General features: G+C 47.7%; 2 protein-coding genes across 6 annotated transcripts in view; both read left to right on the plus strand.

The window, feature by feature from the left end:
• Positions 1-19,983, plus strand: part of LOC106578136 (uncharacterized) — a 38,704-nt gene that overhangs the window by 7,336 nt on the left and 11,385 nt on the right. The window contains exons 1-6 of one of the 5 annotated variants that reach the window (XM_045701622.1): positions 2,245-2,426; positions 5,820-7,718; positions 7,814-8,171; positions 8,587-8,744; positions 9,176-9,279; positions 9,545-9,605. In XM_045701622.1, coding sequence (XP_045557578.1) covers positions 5,855-7,718; positions 7,814-8,171; positions 8,587-8,744; positions 9,176-9,279; positions 9,545-9,605 — 2,545 coding nt within the window. In that variant the 5' untranslated portion in view covers positions 2,245-2,426; positions 5,820-5,854. Of the gene's footprint in view, positions 1-2,244; positions 2,427-2,654; positions 3,005-5,819; positions 7,719-7,813; positions 8,172-8,586; positions 8,745-9,175; positions 9,280-9,544; positions 9,606-19,983 lie in introns of those variants that run through there. The other 4 variants (XM_045701621.1, XM_045701620.1, XM_045701618.1 and 1 more) reach the window with 4 other exon arrangements.
• On the plus strand, positions 9,613-16,177 carry LOC106578139 (uncharacterized). The gene is made up of 2 exons (XM_014156763.2): positions 9,613-11,656; positions 11,703-16,177. The coding sequence occupies exons 1-2, from the start codon at positions 11,630-11,632 to the stop codon at positions 12,681-12,683; spliced, it is 1,008 nt and encodes a 335-aa protein (XP_014012238.1). The 5' UTR covers positions 9,613-11,629; the 3' UTR covers positions 12,684-16,177.

Here is a 19,983-nt window from a genome sequence, read left to right on the forward strand (position 1 = left end):
TTTTGGTTAATCGTATTACAATTATAATTATTATTATTATTATTATAATTCAGCATTACTGTTCAATTGTTTTCACACTTTCACAGAGTTTTTTACAGATTTGTCAGCTGTACAATATGAAATAAAATACAGGACAAAGTGAATTTGGACTGCATAGGGCCTTAAAGAACTGAAATGGGGGATAGGAGTTGTCAGACTTGTCAAGACAGAGATGTAGAAGGGAGGGAGGGAAGGAAGGAAAGGTGGAGGGAAAGGAGGGAAGGAAGGAAAGGTGGAGGGAAAGAAGGAAAGGAAGGAAAGAGAAATTGAGGAAAATACGGCAGCAAGTGTGTTTGTGTGTGTGTGTGTGTGTGTGGACGTGTTTAACTATTCTTGTGGGGACCAGAAGTTCACACAAGAATAGTAAATACACCAAAATTTGACCAACTGGGTGCAAGGTCAAATGCTATTTCTAGGGGGTTTAGGGTTAAGGTTAGAATTACGTTAAGAATTAGGGTTAGGAGCTAGGGTTAGTGTTAAGGTTAGGTTTTTGGGTTAAGTTTATGGTTAAGGTTAGGGAAAATAGGATTTTAAATGCGACTGAATTGTGTCCCCCCACAAACTGTACAAGACTGTGTGTTTGTGTGAGTGGGCGAGAGTAGTGTGTTTGTTGATTTGTTTAGAGGGTTCCCTTGTCCTCTCTTCCTTCCTGTCTCTCCGTATCTAGTGTGCGTGAGTGTGAGTGTGTGTGTGTGTTTGGGGTATCTCTGGGTGGAGATGTGTTTGTGTGTGTCTCCTTCTTTTTGGGTAGAGACTTCCTGTCAGTAGAGTTACCCAGAGATCTCTGGTAAACAACTGTATTCTCATCTACACTGCGCCTACGAACACACACACACACACACACGTACACGCACACACACGTGCATACACGCGCATACACACGCACACACACGTACACACACACACACACACGTGCATACACGCGCACACACATATATACAGCTCTGTGACCCCTGCCCACAGACAGTGTGTGCTGCTTTCAGATTGGAAAATGTGGCTGAACCTTTCTTACATTGATTTGATGAAAATATAGAGGAGAGTGTGAGAGAGGAGAGATAATGGTTAGAGAGAAAGATAGAGGAGAGATAATGGTTAGAGGTAAAGATAGAGGAGAGAGAGGGAAGAGATAATGGTTAGAGAGAAAGCTAGAGGAGAGTGTGAGAGAGAAGAGATAATGGTTAGAAGTAAAGATAGAGGAGAGTGAGAGAGAGAAGAGATAATGGTTTTAGAGAAAGATAGAGGAGAGTGAGAGAGAGGAGAGATAATGGTTAGAAGTAAAGATAGAGGAGAGTCAGAGAGAGAAGAGATAATAGTTAGAGAGAAAGATAGAGGAGAGTGTGAGAGAGGAGAGATAATGGTTAGAGGTAAAGATAGAGGAGAGATAATGGTTAGAGGTAAAGATAGAGGAGAGTGTGAGAGAGGAGAGATAGAGGAGAGATAATGGTTAGAGGGACAGATAGAGGAGAGATAATGGTTAGAGAGAAAGATAGAGGAGGGAGGAGAGATAATGGTTAGAGGTAAAGATAGAGGAGAGTGTGAGAGAGGAGAGATAATGGTTAGAGAGAAAGATAGAGGAGAGATAATGGTTAGAGGTAAAGATAGAGGAGAGTGTGAGAGAGGAGAGATAATGGTTAGAGAGAAAGATAGAGAGAGAAGAGAGATAATGGTTAGAGAGAAAGATGGAGGAGAGTGTGAGAGAGGAGAGATAATGGTTAGAGGGAAAGATAGAGAGGAGAGATAATGGTTAGAGAGAAAGATAGAGGAGAGTGAGAGAGAGAAGAGATAATGGTTAGAGGTAAAGATAGAGGAGAGATAATGGTTAGAGAGAAAGATAGAGGAGGGAGGAGAGATAATGGTTAGAGGTAAAGATAGAGGAGAGAGGAGAGATAATGGTTAGAGGTAAAGATAGAGGAGAGTGTGAGAGAGGAGAGATAATGGTTAGAGAGAAAGATAGAGGAGAGAGAGAATAAGGAAGAGAGAGAGAGGAGGGAGATCCGTAACTGTTTCCTGAGGATGTGGTTTTTACCGAGGGGGGAGGGGAGGGGTGAGGAGGGAGGGCGGGAGTGTCTCTATGATAAGTGTAACCAGAGTTAACTTTTTATCACCGACACCTGTGTGTGTGTGTGTGTGTGTGTGTGTGTGTGTGTGTGTGTGTGTGTGTGTGTGTGTGTGTGTGTGTGTGTGTGTGTGTGTGTGTGTGTGTGCGCGTGTGATAGAGAGAAATAAAAAAGTGTGTGTGCACGTGTTTGAGATATTTTGAGACATTGTTTTTTTTTGGCGGACAAACAAAGACATAAACTTATCAAGACAGAAAGAAAGACAAGAAACAAGGAAGAAACATCAGAGATAATATTGCCAGCATGAAAAGTAAAGATGCCTAAAACTTAGTAAGAACGTAATCACCACTCTTTCTTGCTCTCTCTTCCTCCTCTTTCTCTTCCTCCTCTCTCTGTTCTCTCTGTGCTCTCTCTCTATTCTCTCTCTCTCTCCCCTCTTTCTCTCTCTGTCTCCTCTTTCTCTTCCTCCTCTCTCTGTTCTCTCTGTGCTCTCTCTCTATTCTCTCTCTCTCTCCCCTCTTTCTCTCTCTGTCTCCTCTTTCTCTTCCTCCTCTCTCTGTTCTCTCTGTGCTCTCTCTCTATTCTCTCTCTCTCCCCTCTTTCTCTCTCTGTCTCCTCTTTCTCTTCCTCCCCCCTCTCTCTCTCTCTCTCTCTCTCTCTGTCTATGAGTCATACTATCTTAACCTAATTACAACAGTAGAGAGAGAGAGAGGAGAGGAAGCGAGAAGCTGTGTCTTGTTGCGTAGTTGAATTTAACTGATATAATGGCCCTGTATCTACAGGCCAGTTTCAGTGTGTGATATTCATATGGGACTATATGGTACTAAGTTTTAATGGCTGACTCAAAGTTGGGACTGGGTTTTCTCACTAGCGAAGACTGTGGTTTTTGTATTTTCCTGCTTCTCTAGGTAAGTTTACACATTAGGCCAACAGATCGATTGGCAGTGGTGGAAAAAGTACCCAATTGTCATACTTGAGTAAAAGTAAAGATACTTTAATAGAAAATGACTCAAGTGAAAGTGAAAGTCACCCAGTAAAATATACTTAAGTATCAAAAGTAAATGTAATTGCAAAAATATATTTAAGTACCAATTCCTTATATTAAGCAAACCAAACGGCACAATTTCCATGCTTTTTCATCTACTGATGGCCATTACATTTTATACTTAAGTATATTTAAAACCAAATACTTTTAGACTTTTACTGCACGGTTCTGTCTGGTGGCTGACCTGCCTATACTGATAGATAGACTAGTGTACGGTTCTGACTGTCTGGTGGCTGACCTGCCTATACTGATAGATAGACCTAGTGCACGGTTCTGTCTGTCTGGTGGCTGACCTGCCTATACTGATAGATAGACTAGTGTACGGTTCTGACTGTCTGGTGGCTGACCTGCCTATACTGATAGATAGACCTAGTGCACGGTTCTGACTGTCTGGTGGCTGACCTGTCTATACTGATAGATAGACCTAGTGCACGGTTCTGACTGTCTGGTGGCTGACCTGTCTATACTGATAGATAGACCTAGTGTACGGTTCTGACTGTCTGGTGGCTGACCTGCCTATACTGATAGATAGACCTAGTGCACGGTTCTGTCTGTCTGGTGGCTGACCTGTCTATACTGATAGATAGACCTAGTGCACGGTTCTGACTGTCTGGTGGCTGACCTGTCTATACTGATAGATAGACCTAGTGTACGGTTCTGACTGTCTGGTGGCTGACCTGCCTATACTGATAGATAGACCTAGTGCACGGTTCTGACTGTCTGGTGGCTGACCTGTCTATACTGATAGATAGACCTAGTGTACGGTTCTGACTGTCTGGTGGCTGACCTGCCTATACTGATAGATAGACCTAGTGCACGGTTCTGTCTGTCTGGTGGCTGACCTGCCTATACTGATAGATAGACCTAGTGTACGGTTCTGACTGTCTGGTGGCTGACCTGTCTATACTGATATAGACCTAGTGTACGGTTCTGTCTGTCTGGTGGCTGACCTGCCTATACTGATAGATAGACTAGTGTACGGTTCTGACTGTCTGGTGGCTGACCTGTCTATACTGATAGATAGACCTAGTGCACGGTTCTGTCTGTCTGGTGGCTGACCTGTCTATACTGATAGATAGACCTAGTGCACGGTTCTGACTGTCTGGTGGCTGACCTGTCTATACTGATAGATAGACCTAGTGCACGGTTCTGACTGTCTGGTGGCTGACCTGCCTATACTGATAGATAGACCTAGTGCACGGTTCTGACTGTCTGGTGGCTGACCTGCCTATACTGATAGATAGACCTAGTGTACGGTTCTGTCTGTCTGGTGGCTGACCTGTCTACTGATAGATAGACCTAGTGCACGGTTCTGTCTGTCTGGTGGCTGACCTGTCTATACTGATAGATAGACCTAGTGCACGGTTCTGACTGTCTGGTGGCTGACCTGTCTATACTGATAGATAGACCTAGTGCACGGTTCTGTCTGTCTGGTGGCTGACCTGTCTATACTGATAGATAGACCTAGTGCACGGTTCTGTCTGTCTGGTGGCTGACCTGTCTAGACTGATAGATAGACCTAGTACACGGTTCTGACTGTCTGTCTGGTGGCTGACCTGTCTATACTGATAGATAGACCTAGTGCACGGTTCTGACTGTCTGGTGGCTGACCTGTCTATACTGATAGATAGACCTAGTGCACGGTTCTGTCTGTCTGGTGGCTGACCTGTCTATACTGATATAGACCTAGTGCACGGTTCTGTCTGTCTGGTGGCTGACCTGCCTATACTGATAGATAGACCTAGTGTACGGTTCTGACTGTCTGGTGGCTGACCTGCCTATACTGATAGATAGACCTAGTGTACGGTTCTGACTGTCTGGTGGCTGACCTGTCTATACTGATAGATAGACCTAGTGCACGGTTCTGACTGTCTGGTGGCTGACCTGTCTATACTGATAGATAGACCTAGTACACGGTTCTGACTGTCTGTCTGGTGGCTGACCTGTCTATACTGATAGATAGACCTAGTGTACGGTTCTGACTGTCTGGTGGCTGACCTGTCTATACTGATATAGACCTAGTGCACGGTTCTGTCTGTCTGGTGGCTGACCTGCCTATACTGATAGATAGACTAGTGTACGGTTCTGACTGTCTGGTGGCTGACCTGTCTATACTGATAGATAGACCTAGTGCACGGTTCTGACTGTCTGGTGGCTGACCTGCCTATACTGATAGATAGACCTAGTGCACGGTTCTGTCTGTCTGGTGGCTGACCTGCCTATACTGATAGATAGACTAGTGCACGGTTCTGACTGTCTGTCTGGTGGCTGACCTGTCTATACTGATAGATAGACTAGTGTACGGTTCTGACTGTCTGGTGGCTGACCTGTCTATACTGATAGATAGACCTAGTGCACGGTTCTGACTGTCTGGTGGCTGACCTGTCTATACTGATAGATAGACCTAGTGTACGGTTCTGACTGTCTGGTGGCTGACCTGTCTATACTGATAGATAGGCCTAGTGCACGGTTCTGTCTGTCTGGTGGCTGGGTACTTATTCTTCCACTGCTCTTTACCTCTACCCTCTTCTCCTTCCCTTGAACCCTTCTCACGTCCCCTTGTTTCCGGCCGTCTCCTTCCCTCTCTCCCTTTTTCCTAGACTCCTTTTCCCCCCTTTATTCTAGAGTTATAAAGAACCATGTCTGCTCCGCCACCTCTAAAGATCCTTCTATCCCAGCACAGAGCACACCCAGAGAGACCAGAGACTAGCCCATGGCCGACCGAACGTCCCTTCAACCTCCAACCCCCCAGCCTTACCAGGACCCATACCTCCAGCATCACATCCACCTCCTCCACCACCACCTCCACCCCAGCGTCGGGAGCCCCGGCCTGGGCCACACATCCTGCCACCACCCCTTGGAGCCCCAGACTCCCCTGGAGCAATATAGAGGGACTGGAATAGAGGCAGCACCCAGGACCACTCTCCTTGATTCAAGCCCCTGTGCTGGGGGGAACAGCGACAGCTACAGGGGTGGGGGTGGTGGAAGAGGTGGTTATGTAGACGTTCGTGGACATAGCAGAGGTGATAACTGTAGTGATGTTGATGGTAGAGATGGTTGTTTTGGAGCGCAGAAAGCTAGCTACTGTAATAGGGGGGTTGTGGGCGACGGTGTAGGTCAAGGGGAACATTTTGAAGGTCAGGGCCTTGGCTACGCTAGCCAAAGGGATGACGGCTGCGACGGGGATGACAGCAGCGCCAGCGGTAGTGGTGGTGATATGTACCACAGAACGGATGACGGCTGTAACAGGGATGACGTCTTTCACAGAACGGATGAAGGCTGTAAGAGCAGTGGGGATGATGTCTTCTACAGTAACAGTAGAGATCATGGGTGTGAGGAGAAAACGGATGAGGGGTCGAACACTAGGGATGAGGCCTTTCACAGAACGGATGATATCAGGAATGACGTCTTTCCAGGAACGGATGAGGGCTGTTGTAACAGGGATGACGTGTTTTACAGAACGGATGAGGGCTGTAGTAACAGGGATGACGTGTTCTACAGAACGGATGAGGGCTGTAGTAACAGGGATGACGTGTTCTACAGAACGGATGAGGGCTGTAGTAACAGGGATGACGTGTTCTACAGAACGGATGAGGGCTGTAGTAACAGGGATGACGTGTTCTACAGTAGACAGTATGTGTGTGAGGAGAGGGGAGATGGTAGTAGTGGTTATAGAGACACCACTACCGGTAGCCATGATGGTGGCAATAATACAACTGATTATCTCTATAGTGGTACTGATAGCTTTGGCAATAGGGTGGATAATACAGGAAAGAGGAATAGTTTGAGAAGGGTTGATGATTTTGGAGGAGACTGTGATGATTTCGGGGGTAGAAGGTCGAACTTGGATCCTCTAGAGGCCCAGTTAAAGCCTGGGTCTTGGGTGAGTCCTACTCTCCCAGATCGTGGTGCTGTGGCTGGGGAGGGAAGGGAAAGGGGTGGGGGGTACCCCCAGGACTGGGCCTTTCTATACTCCCATTCCCAGGCAGCAGGTGGTGCTAGTGGTGGTGGTGGTAGGGTGTACCAGCAGAAACTGGACTCCTTCTCCGAGGCCTTCTCCTTCAGACGCAACGTCGCCGGAAGCAGAATTCTGAATGGGAATTCCGGAAGTGGGATTTTTGGATTCGGAGTGGGAGGAGGAAACACGGGACGGATCAAAACGAGTGCCTACGATTCGCACACAGACTCTTCCACTCTTCCTTCACCTCCTCCTCCTCCTCCTCCTCTTTCACCTAACCCCTTCCCCTTGGTCCTTAGCCCTCCTCCCACACCCCTCCCCCCTCATTCCCTCTCCCCTCCTAAACTCACCCCACCACCCTCTGTCAGGACAGTTGGACTCACCCAGTCCACAGGGGGGGGTTGTAGTGGAACAGTCCAGTTTTACCCCTCCTCTCTCCAGCCACTCCACTCCTCCCACCCCTCGGCCGTCGTGTGGAAGCTCCCGCTCTCTCATTGGCTGCAGCAGTCAGGTGACGTGGGTGTCGTCGAGGGCAACCCCTCAAGCTCCGGCTACGTATACTGCCAGGAGGCAGTGTTTCCTGGGAGACCGGTTCACCAGGACAGTGGGAATAATACAGGTATGGTGCTGTGTGGAAGGGTGTTTCCAAATCAATATGTTCTAACTTGGGTCCAGTCTCCTCCTTACCTCCCCCCCTCTCTCTTCTGCTCACAGGTCACTATAGTCTTCAAACTCTGGTAGAATCATCCTTTACCTCCGCCTCAGCCCTTCACTCCTCCCTCCACCCCTCCTCTCTTCCATCCCAGCCCCCCAGTGGACTCCCACAGCATGGAGCAGCATCCCTAGTGGTGTATAGAGGTGCTCCCTTCCCTAGTCTGCTCCAGTCTCGGAGAGGAGGAGGAGGGCAGAACGGGGTGGAGCGGTTAGGGAGAGGGCTCCACTACACCCCTCTACCTATGCTGAACCCCAGACGCAGAGGAACGGGGATCCTCTCATCCCTCATGCCCCCTTCAGTCGGGGAACGAGGGATGGGAAGGATGACTGAAGAGGAGGAGGGATATTCTATACCTCCGTGAGTATGGATGGACAGAGTAATGCATTAGCTGTATTATTTTCTTCTTCGTTCGTTCGTTTGTTCATTCGTTTGTTCTTTCGTTCGCTTGTTTGTTTGTTCGTTTGTTTGTTCATTCATTCTTTCGTTTGTTTGTTCGTTCGTTTGTTCATTCTTTCGTTTGTTTGTTCGTTCATTCTTTCGTTCGTTTGTTTGTTCATTCATTCTTTCGTTCGTTTGTTCGTTTGTTTGTTCGTTCATTCTTTCGTTCGTTTGTTCGTTCATTCTTTCGTTCGTTTGTTCGTTCATTCGTTCGTTTGTTCGTTCGTTTGTTCTTTCGTACGCTTGTTCGTTCGTTATTTTGTTTGTTCTTTCGTTCATTCATTGATTAATTGATTTGTTTGTTTATTCGTTTATTCATTGAAACATTTTCCAGGTGTATCAACGTGGGTCCAGAGTTCCAGGCTGAGCTGCCATGTTGTCTAGAGAGGGAGGAAGAGTCCAGGACATGGCCAGAGAAATCATCATCCAATGAGGAGTTGCTCTGGAAACCATGGGAGGAGCTTGGGAAGAGTTCTGTTATCCAGGACCAAGGTATGAATTTAGGGTAAAATTGGCTTATGAATGATTTATCTCTGAAGAATCTATCAAGGACTTATTAAGGACTTATGAAGGGTTTATGAAGCTTATGAAGCTGTTAACAGAACAATTGTTTTTAAAATCTCAGATACAAGTGAATATACGGTAGTTCAGTGATTAAATGGAGTTAGAAATAACTGAGGTTTGGGAAGAAAGAAAGAACACACCTCAACTCCTCTCTCTCTCTCTCTCTCTCTCTGTCTGTCTCTCTGTCTCTCTCTCTCTGTCTCTCTCTCTCTGTCTCTCTCTCTCTGTCTCTCTCTCTCTGTCTCTCTCTCTCTGTCTCTCTCTCTCTCTCTCTCTCTCTCTCTCTCTGTCTCTCTGTCTCTCTCTCTGTCTCTCTCTCTGTCTCTCTCTCTGTCTCTCTCTCTCTCTCTGTCTACCAGTGGCGGCAATGTTGTCTGTGTGTAGTTCTAGCTGTCTACCAGGAGGGGGCAGCAACACAGAGCTGGCCCTACACTGTCTCTACCTCTGTCACGGAGATACACTGGTGAGGAGGACACACACACACACACACACACACACACACACACACACACACACACACACACACACACACACACACACACACACACACACACAGATATGCACACCCTACACTGTCTCTACCATAACACTGGTGAAGAGGGGGAGAGGAAACGATCATTCGTCTTGTTTCCTCGGTTGTTCATTCCCTCATCCATATCCATTTACCAAAATCACTAATTCAGTCGTTGTTCAGTAATGTCTCTCTACCTCTCATCCCCCTGTCCCAGGCCACACTGGAGAAGTTGCTCTTCTCTACTCCATCATCAGCAAGAGACTACCATTATGCTGGTAACCCTTAACCTTTCACCCCTCACCCCTACACTCTGACCTCTCACCCCTCACCCATAACCTCTGACCTTTCACCCCCTCACACATCACCCATAACCTCTGACCTCTCACCCATCACCCCTCACCCATAACCTCTGACCTCTCACCCGTAATCAGAATCACCTTTATTCGCCAAACACATTTGCCTGTACAGGAATTTGACTCAGTGAAACGGTGCTGTCACAATAAACAGGATATACAGTCAGACGATTAACAGGATATACAGCCAGACGATTAACAGGATATACAGCCAGACGATAAACAGGATATACAGCCAGACGATAAACAGGATATACAGCCAGACGATAAACAGGATATACAGCCAGACGATTAACAGGATATACAGCCAGACGATTAACAGGATATACAGCCAGACGATTAACAGGATATACAGCCAGACGATTAACAGGATATACAGCCAGACGATTAACAGGATATACAGCCAGACGATTAACAGGATATACAGCCAGACGATTAACAGGATATACAGCCAGACGATAAACAGGATATACAGCCAGACGATAAACAGGATATACAGACAGACGATAAACAGGATATACAGACAGACGATTAACAGGATATACAGACAGACGATTAACAGGATATACAGCCAGATGATAAACAGGATATACAGACAGACGATTAACAGGATATACAGCCAGACGATTAACAGGATATACAGCCAGATGATAAACAGGATATACAGCCAGACGGTAAACAAGATATACAGCCAGACGATTAACAGGATATACAGCCAGACGATTAACAGGATATACAGCCAGACGATAAACAGGATATACAGCCAGACGATAAACAGGATATACAGCCAGACGATAAACAGGATATACAGCCAGACGATTAACAGGATATACAGCCAGACGATTAACAGGATATACAGCCAGACGATTAACATGATATACAGCCAGACGATTAACAGGATATACAGACAGACGATAAACAGGATATACAGACAGACGATAAACAGGATATACAGACAGACGGTAAACAAGATATACAGCCAGACGATTAACAGGATATACAGCCGGACGATTAACAGGATATACAGCCAGATCATAAACAGGATATACAGCCAGATGATAAACAGGACATACAGACAGACGATATACAGCCAGATGATAAACAGGACATACAGACAGACGATATACAGCCAGACGGTAAACAGGATATACAGCCAGTGTCACGGTTGTCGTCTGGAATGGAGGACCAAAACGCAGCAGGAATGTGGATGCTCATCTTGATTTATTTATAAAATAAAGTGAACACCAAAATAATAAAAAACGAAGAACTCACGAACAACAAACAGTCTTGTCATGCTCGCACAGGCAAAACAAGAAACAATCTCCCACAAACACTACACCAAACAATTACCCATATATAGGACTCCCAATCAGAGGCAACGAGAAAGCACCTGCCTCCAATTGAGAGTCCAACCCCCATTAACCTAAACATAGAAATACAACTAACTAGACTAAACATAGAAATACATTAACATAGAACAGTGCCCAAAAAACCCCGGAATACATAAATCAAATACCCTTTTACAAAACCACCACCCCGAACCACATAAAACAAATACCCTCTGACACGTCCTGACCAAACTACCATAACAAATAACCTTTATACTGGTCAGGACGTGACAGCCAGACGGTAAACAGGATATACAGCCAGACGTTAAACAGGATATACAGCCAGACGATAAACAGGGTATACAGACAGACAATAAACAGGATATACAGACAACATATGTTGAGTTTACACAAATCCACGTGTGGTTATGCACACCATGTACACTGTAAGCTAAGAACTACAGGCTACACTGTAAACACTAAGCAACATTATAAATGATGTATGTGAATAATAGGATGATGTGTGGTGGGGGAAATGTGTAAATGAATAGAGTCAGATGAGGATTTGCAGAGAGTGCAAAGAGCAACGTCATGTTTCTAGTGCAGGGCGCCTAGTCCATGAATGAGAAGATCATCGTGGACCAGGTGGCCGGTTGTCGAGGGCGACGGTACAGGGGAAGAAGCTGTTCAGGTGGCCGGTTGTCGAGGGCGACGGTACAGGGGAAGAAGCTGTTCAGGTGGCCGGTTGTCGAGGGCGACGGTACAGGGGAAGAAGCTGTTCAGGTGGCCGGTTGTCGAGGGCGACGGTACAGGGGAAGAAGCTGTTCAGGTGGCCGGTTGTCGAGGGCGACGGTACAGGGGAAGAAGCTGTTCAGGTGGCCGGTTGTCGAGGGCGACGGTACAGGGGAAGAAGCTGTTCAGGTGGCCGGTTGTCGAGGGCGACGGTACAGGGGAAGAAGCTGTTCAGGTGGCCGGTTGTCGAGGGCGACGGTACAGGGGAAGAAGCTGTTCAGGTGGCCGGTTGTCGAGGGCGACGGTACAGGGGAAGAAGCTGTTCAGGTGGCCGGTTGTCGAGGGCGACGGTACAGGGGAAGAAGCTGTTCAGGTGGCCGGTTGTCGAGGGCGACGGTACAAGGGGAAGAAGCTGTTCAGGTGGCCGGTTGTCGAGGGCGACGGTACAGGGGAAGAAGCTGTTCAGGTGGCCGGTTGTCGAGGGCGACGGTACAGGGGAAGAAGCTGTTCAGGTGGCCGGTTGTCGAGGGCGACGGTACAGGGGAAGAAGCTGTTCAGGTGGCCGGTTGTCGAGGGCGACGGTACAGGGGAAGAAGCTGTTCAGGTGGCCGGTTGTCGAGGGCGACGGTACAGGGGAAGAAGCTGTTCAGGTGGCCGGTTGTCGAGGGCGACGGTACAGGGGAAGAAGCTGTTCAGGTGGCCGGTTGTCGAGGGTGACGGTACAGGGGAAGAAGCTGTTCAGGTGGCCGGAGGTTTTGGTCTTTCCTGCCCGCTTCCTTGCCCTGGAGTCATTCAGTACCTGGATGGAGGGCAGGTGGCAGCTGTTGACCCTCTCAGCAGACAGGACAATCCATTGCTGTTTGCCCTTGGAGTGGGCAGACACATTCCTAAACCAGACAGTGATCGAGGACGTGAGGATGGATTCGATGTGGTTGTGTAGAACTGAATCAGAGAGTTTGAATTTTTTTCAGCTGACACAAGAAGTACATCTGTTGGTGTCTGCGGAGATGTTGTCCTCCCACTAGAGGCTGTGATGTTGTCTTCCCACTAGAGGCTGTGGTGTTGTCCTCCCGCTAGAGGCTGTGGTGTTGTCCTCCCGCTAGAGGCTGTGATGTTGTCCTCCCGCTAGAGGCTGTGGTGTTGTCCTCCCGCTAGAGTGTGAGATTGTCCTCCCGCTAGAGGCTGTGGTGTTGTCTTCCCGCTAGAGACTGTGATGTTGTCCTCCCGCTAGAGGCTGTGGTGTTGTCCTCCCGCTAGAGGCTGTGGTGTTGTCCTCCCGCTAGAGTGTGAGATTGTCCTCCCACTAGAGGCTGTGGTGTTGTCCTCCCACTAGAGGCTGTGGTGTTGTCCTCCCACTAGAGGCTGTGGTGTTGTGCTCCCACTAGAGGCTGTGAGTTTGTCCTCCAACTAGAGGCTGTGGTGTTGTACTCCCGCTAGAGGCTGTGGTTTTGTCCTCCCGCTAGAAGCTGTGGTGTTGTCCTCCCGCTAGAGGCTGTGGTGTTGTCCTCCCGCTAGAGTGTGAGATTGTCCTCCCGCTAGAGGCTGTGATGTTGTCCTCCCGCGAGAGGCTGTGGTGTTGTCCTCCCGCTAGAGTGTGAGATTGTCCTCCCGCTAGAGGCTGTGGTGTTGTCCTCCCGCTAGAGTGTGAGATTGTCCTCCCGCTAGAGGCTGTGGTGTTGTCTTCCCGCTAGAGGCTGTGATGTTGTCTTCCCGCTAGAGGCTGTGATGTTGTCTTCCCGCTAGAGGCTGTGGTGTTGTCTTCCCGCTAGAGGCTGTGGTGTTGTCCTCCCGCTAGAGGCTGTGGTGTTGTCCTCCCGCTAGAGTGTGAGTTTGTCCTTCCACTAGAGGCTGTGGTGTTGTCCTCCCACTAGAGGCTGTGGTGTTGTGCTCCCACTAGAGGCTGTGAGTTTGTCCTCCAACTAGAGGCTGTGGTGTTGTACTCCCGCTAGAGGCTGTGGTTTTGTCCTCCCGCTAGAGGCTGTGGTGTTGTCCTCCCGCTAGATGCTGTGATGTTGTCCTCCCGCTAGAGGCTGTGGTGTTGTCCTCCCGCTAGAGTGTGAGATTGTACTCCCGCTAGAGGCTGTGGTGTTGTCTTCCCGCTAGAGGCTGTGATGTTGTCTTCCCGCTAGAGGCTGTGGTGTTGTCCTCCCGCTAGAGGCTGTGGTGTTGTCCTCCCGCTAGAGTGTGAGATTGTCCTCCCGCTAGAGGCTGTGGTGTTGTCTTCCCGCTAGAGGCTGTGATGTTGTCTTCCCGCTAGAGGCTGTGGTGTTGTCCTCCCGCTAGAGGCTGTGGTGTTGTCCTCCCGCTAGAGGCTGTGGTGTTGTCCTCCCGCTAGAGGCTGTGGTGTTGTCCTCCCGCTAGAGGCTGTGGTGTTGTCCTCCCGCTAGAGTGTGAGATTGTCTTCCCACTAGAGGCTGTGGTGTTGTCCTCCCACTAGAGGCTTTGATGTTGTCCTCCCGCTAGAGGCTGTGGTGTTGTCTTCCCGCTAGAGGCTGTGGTGTTGTCCTCCCGCTAGAGGCTGTGGTGTTGTCCTCCCGCTAGAGGCTGTGATGTTGTCTTCCCACTAGAGACTGTGGTTTTGTTCTCCCACTAGAGGCTGTGGTGTTGTCCTCCCGCTAGAGGCTGTGGTGTTGTCCTCCCGCTAGAGGCTGTGGTGTTGTCTTCCCGCTAGAGGCTGTGATGTTGTCTTCCCGCTAGAGGCTGTGGTGTTGTCTTCCCGCTAGAGGCTGTGATGTTGTCTTCCCGCTAGAGGCTGTGGTTTTGTCCTCCCGCTAGAGTCTGTGGTTTTGTCCTCCCACCAGAGGCTGTGGTTTTGTCCTCCCGCTAGAGGCTGTGGTTTTGTCCTCCCGCTAGAGGCTGTGGTTTTGTCCTCCCGCTAGAGGCTGTGCTGCGGCGTTGTCCTCCCGCTGGAGGCTGTGGGAGATGATGGTGCCCAGGAATTTGAACATCTCAGCCGTTGATTTCAAGGGGGTCGATCACCATCTCCACAGTTTGAGAGTGTTCAGCTCCATCCAGTCAAACCTCTCTGTGGTACATGAACTCATTACCGTTCTGGATAAGACCGACCAGGATGGTGTCGTCTTGCAAACTTGAGTAGCTTAACAGACGCGTCGTTGGATGTGCAGTCATTGGTGTAGAGTGAGTAGGAGAGAGTGGCGAGCACGCAACCCTGCGTCACTCCTGTCACTGCATGAATAATAAAATCTAATCAAATGAAAAGCAGAGTTTGTAGGTGAAATCGGATCTGCTATATTCCTGTGAAATTTGAGGTGCACGGTCGCGGGCGGGACTTTCCCAATGCAAGTGTGCGGAATCCTGTAGACTTCTGCGCATCCCGACCACTTGTGTGATACGGGAATTTCTTGGGTAATAAATTCCCAGTTATGCATTCATATGGCATAATAGGCATAATAATGGCAGCAGTTAGCTTAGCGGTTGGAGCATTGGACCAGTAAATGAAAGGCCGCTAGCTCGAATCTCAGATCCGGCAAAGTAGAAAAATCTGTCCGTCGATTAAGGCAATCTTTCCACACCTCTCTGATTCAGAGGGGTTGGGTTAAATGTGGAAAACACATTTCGGTTGAATGCATTTAGTTGTGCAATTGGCTAGGTATTCCCTTTCTCTAATATGTTACTGGAAATTTCCGCACCGTGGACGTCATGTGAAGTTTCAACTGCCAGAGGTGCGTTCATCTCTACCTCATGTCTTGGAAGAGAAGCCAAGTGAAGCCAACTCTGTGTCTCCTTATTCATCCTGTTTTCAGGTTTGTAACATTTATAAGCACGGTTTTGTTTTCAAAATCTAGAGATAATATGTTTATCTAAACTGTGATGAGTTTGCTGGTAATTTTGATGTATAATTTAAGTGTTTTGCCCGAGTGAAAAAACGTGTGCGATTTTTCTCATTCATATGAGTGTAGCTAAGCTAAGCTAACTAACATTGTGTGTAAATTAATAAGCACAAGATGGCATCTCAGATTATTTTTATTTCTGTCATAAATGTTTGTACATATGAACAACACTATATGACCAACACTAATGATATTTAATTTGTATCTAACAGTTGCATGCTAATTGCTATCTGCTAACATTAGCTAGCTCAGCGCTAGGTAGCCTACCATTTCTCCCTTCTAGTTAGCTGCTCTTAGCTTATGTTGTTGTTGGCTAGCTGTTCATGGGTTTTTGTTACATTTAATACACAGGCCGCTACTATCATTTGTTTGTACTGTTGTACAAGCTGTTGTTCATGGGTGTATATTGAGTGGTTTTGCACACCATCATCTTTAGTGATAAACTAGCTAACAGCTAACTATCCCGGTTCAAACCCTGATGCGTCATACTTAGGCTCCCGAGTGGCGCAGTGGTCTAAGGCACTGCATCACAGTGCTATAGGCGTCATTACAGACCCTGGATCGATTCCAGGCTGTATCACAAGCGGCCGTGATTGGGAGTCCCATGGGGGGGGGGGGTAGTTCCATTAATCACCTGGTCTAGAGTGGCTGTTATAGGCACTGTAGTTCCATTAATCACCTGGTCTAGAGTGGCTGTTATAGGCACTGTAGTTCCATTAATCACCTGGTCTAGAGTGGCTGTTATAGGCACTGTAGTTCCATTAATCACCTGGTCTAGAGTGGCTGTTATAGGCCCTGTAGTTCCATTAATCACCTGGTCTAGAGAGGCTGTTATAGGCCCTGTAGTTCCATTAATCACCTGGTCTAGAGTGGCTGTTATAGGCACTGTAGTTCCATTAATCACCTGGTCTAGAGTGGCTGTTATAGGCCCTGTAGTTCCATTAATCACCTGGTCTAGAGAGGCTGTTATAGGCCCTGTAGTTCCATTAATCACCTGGTCTAGAGTGGCTGTTATAGGCACTGTAGTTCCATTAATCACCTGGTCTAGAGTGGCTGTTATAGGCACTGTAGTTCCATTAATCACCTGGTCTAGAGAGGCTGTTATAGGCCCTGTAGTTCCATTAATCACCTGGTCTAGAGTGGCTGTTATAGGCACTGTAGTTCCATTAATCACCTGGTCTAGAGAGGCTGTTATAGGCCCTGTAGTTCCATTAATCACCTGGTCTAGAGTGGCTGTTATAGCCCTGTAGTTCCATTAATCACCTGGTCTAGAGTGGCTGTTATAGCCCCTGTAGTTCCATTAATCACCTGGTCTAGAGTGGCTGTTATAGGCACTGTAGTTCCATTAATCACCTGGTCTAGAGTGGCTGTTATAGGCACTGTAGTTCCATTAATCACCTGGTCTAGAGTGGCTGTTATAGGCCCTGTAGTTCCATTTATCACCTGGTCTAGAGTGGCTGTTATAGGCCCTGTAGTTCCATTAATCACCTGGTCTAGAGTGGCTGTTATAGGCACTGTAGTTCCATTAATCACCTGGTCTAGAGTGGCTGTTATAGGCCCTGTAGTTCCATTAATACCTTGTCTAGAGTGGCTGTTATAGGCACTGTAGTTCCATTAATCACCTGGTCTAGAGTGGCTGTTATAGGCACTGTAGTTCCATTAATCACCTGGTCTAGAGTGGCTGTTATAGGCCCTGTAGTTCCATTAATCACCTGGTCTAGAGTGGCTGTTATAGCCCCTGTAGTTCCATTAATCACCTGGTCTAGAGTGGCTGTTATAGCCCTGTAGTTCCATTAATCACCTTGTCTAGAGTGGCTGTTATAGGCCCTGTAGTTCCATTAATCACCTGGTCTAGAGTGGCTGTTATAGGCCCTGTAGTTCCATTAATCACCTGGTCTAGAGTGGCTGTTATAGCCCCTGTAGTTCCATTAATCACCTGGTCTAGAGTGGCTGTTATAGCCCTGTAGTTCCATTAATCACCTGGTCTAGAGTGGCTGCTATAGGCCCTGTAGTTCCATTAATCACCTGGTCTAGAGTGGCTGCTATAGGCCCTGTAGTTCCATTAATCACCTGGTCTAGAGTGGCTGTTATAGCCCTGTAGTTCCATTAATACCTGGTCTAGAGTGGCTGCTATAGGCCCTGTAGTTCCATTAATCACCTGGTCTAGAGTGGCTGTTATAGCCCTGTAGTTCCATTAATCACCTGGTCTAGAGTGGCTGTTATAGGCCCTGTAGTTCCATTAATCACCTGGTCTAGATTGGCTGTTATAGGCCCTGTAGTTCCATTAATCACCTTGTCTAGAGTGGCTGTTATAGACCCTGTAGTTCCATTAATCACCTGGTCTAGAGTGGCTGTTATAGCCCTGTAGTTCCATTAATCACCTGGTCTAGAGTGGCTGTTATAGGCCCTGTAGTTCCATTAATCACCTGGTCTAGAGTGGCTGTTATAGGCCCTGTAGTTCCATTAATCACCTGGTCTAGAGTGGCTGTTATAGGCCCTGTAGTTCCATTAATACCTGGTCTAGAGTGGCTATTATAGCCCTGTAGTTCCATTAATCACCTGGTCTAGAGTGGCTGTTATAGGCCCTGTAGTTCCATTAATCACCTGGTCTAGAGTGGCTGTTATAGCCCTGTAGTTCCATTAATCACCTGGTCTAGAGTGGCTGTTATAGCCCTGTAGTTCCATTAATCACCTGGTCTAGAGTGGCTGTTATAGGCCCTGTAGTTCCATTAATCACCTTGTCTAGAGTGGCTGTTATAGCCCTGTAGTTCCATTAATCACCTGGTCTAGAGTGGCTGTTATAGGCCCTGTAGTTCCATTAATCACCTGGTCTAGAGTGGCTGTTATAGCCCTGTAGTTCCATTAATCACCTGGTCTAGAGTGGCTGCTATAGGCCCTGTAGTTCCATTAATCACCTGGTCTAGAGTGGCTGCTATAGGCCCTGTAGTTCCATTAATCACCTGGTCTAGAGGCTGTTATAGTCCCTGTAGTTCCATTAATACCTGGTCTAGAGTGGCTGTTATAGGCCCTGTAGTTCCATTAATCACCTGGTCTGGAGTGGCTGTTATAGCCCTGTAGTTCCATTAATCACCTGGTCTGGAGTGGCTGTTATAGCCCTGTAGTTCCATTAATCACCTGGTCTAGAGTGGCTGTTATAGGCCCTGTAGTTCCATTAATCACCTGGTCTAGAGTGGCTGCTATAGGCCCTGTAGTTCCATTAATACCTGGTCTAGAGTGGCTGTTATAGGCCCTGTAGTTCCATTAATCACCTGGTCTAGAGTGGCTGTTATAGCCCCTGTAGTTCCATTAATCACCTGGTCTAGAGTGGCTGTTATAGGCCCTGTAGTTCCATTAATCACCTGGTCTAGAGTGGCTGTTATAGGCCCTGTAGTTCCATTAATCACCTGGTCTAGAGTGGCTGTTATAGCCCTGTAGTTCCATTAATACCTGGTCTAGAGTGGCTGTTATAGGCCCTGTAGTTCCATTAATCACCTGGTCTGGAGTGGCTGTTATAGCCCTGTAGTTCCATTAATCACCTGGTCTAGAGTGGCTGTTATAGCCCTGTAGTTCCATTAATCACCTGGTCTAGAGTGGCTGTTATAGGCCCTGTAGTTCCATTAATCACCTGGTCTAGAGTGGCTGCTATAGGCCCTGTAGTTCCATTAATACCTGGTCTAGAGTGGCTGTTATAGGCCCTGTAGTTCCATTAATCACCTGGTCTAGAGTGGCTGTTATAGCCCCTGTAGTTCCATTAATCACCTGGTCTAGAGTGGCTGTTATAGGCCCTGTAGTTCCATTAATCACCTGGTCTAGAGTGGCTGTTATAGCCCTGTAGTTCCATTAATCACCTGGTCTAGAGTGGCTGTTATAGGCCCTGTAGTTACATTAATCACCTGGTCTAGAGTGGCTGTTATAGCCCCTGTAGTTCCATTAATCACCTGGTCTAGAGTGGCTGTTATAGGCCCTGTAGTTCCATTAATCACCTGGTCTAGAGTGGCTGCTATAGGCCCTGTAGTTCCATTAATCACCTTGTCTAGAGTGGCTGTTATAGCCCTGTAGTTCCATTAATCACCTGGTCTAGAGTGGCTGTTATAGGCCCTGTAGTTCCATTAATCACCTGGTCTAGAGTGGCTGTTATAGGCCCTGTAGATCCATTAATCACCTGGTCTAGAGTGGCTGTTATAGGCCCTGTAGTTCCATTAATCACCTTGTCTAGAGTGGCTGATATAGGCCCTGTAGTTCCATTTATCACCTGGTCTAGAGGCTGTTGTAGGCCCTGTAGTTCCATTAATCACCTGGTCTAGAGTGGCTGTTATAGGCCCTGTAGTTCCATTAATCACCTGGTCTAGAGTGGCTGCTATAGGCCCTGTAGTTCCATTAATCACCTTG

Source organism: Salmo salar, chromosome ssa18 (genome assembly GCF_905237065.1).
Source record: "Salmo salar chromosome ssa18, Ssal_v3.1, whole genome shotgun sequence".
NCBI classification, from domain to species: Eukaryota; Metazoa; Chordata; class Actinopteri; order Salmoniformes; family Salmonidae; genus Salmo; species Salmo salar.

What these genes read in the sequence shown, in the direction of transcription:
- LOC106578139 (XM_014156763.2), top strand. Translation starts at nt 11,630, where the DNA reads ATGAATGAGAAGATCATCGTGGACCAG. An exon ending in AGAAGATCATCGTGGACCAG is followed by an intron (nt 11,657 to 11,702) that starts GTGGCCGGTTGT and finishes GAAGCTGTTCAG; the next exon opens with GTGGCCGGTTGTCGAGGGCG.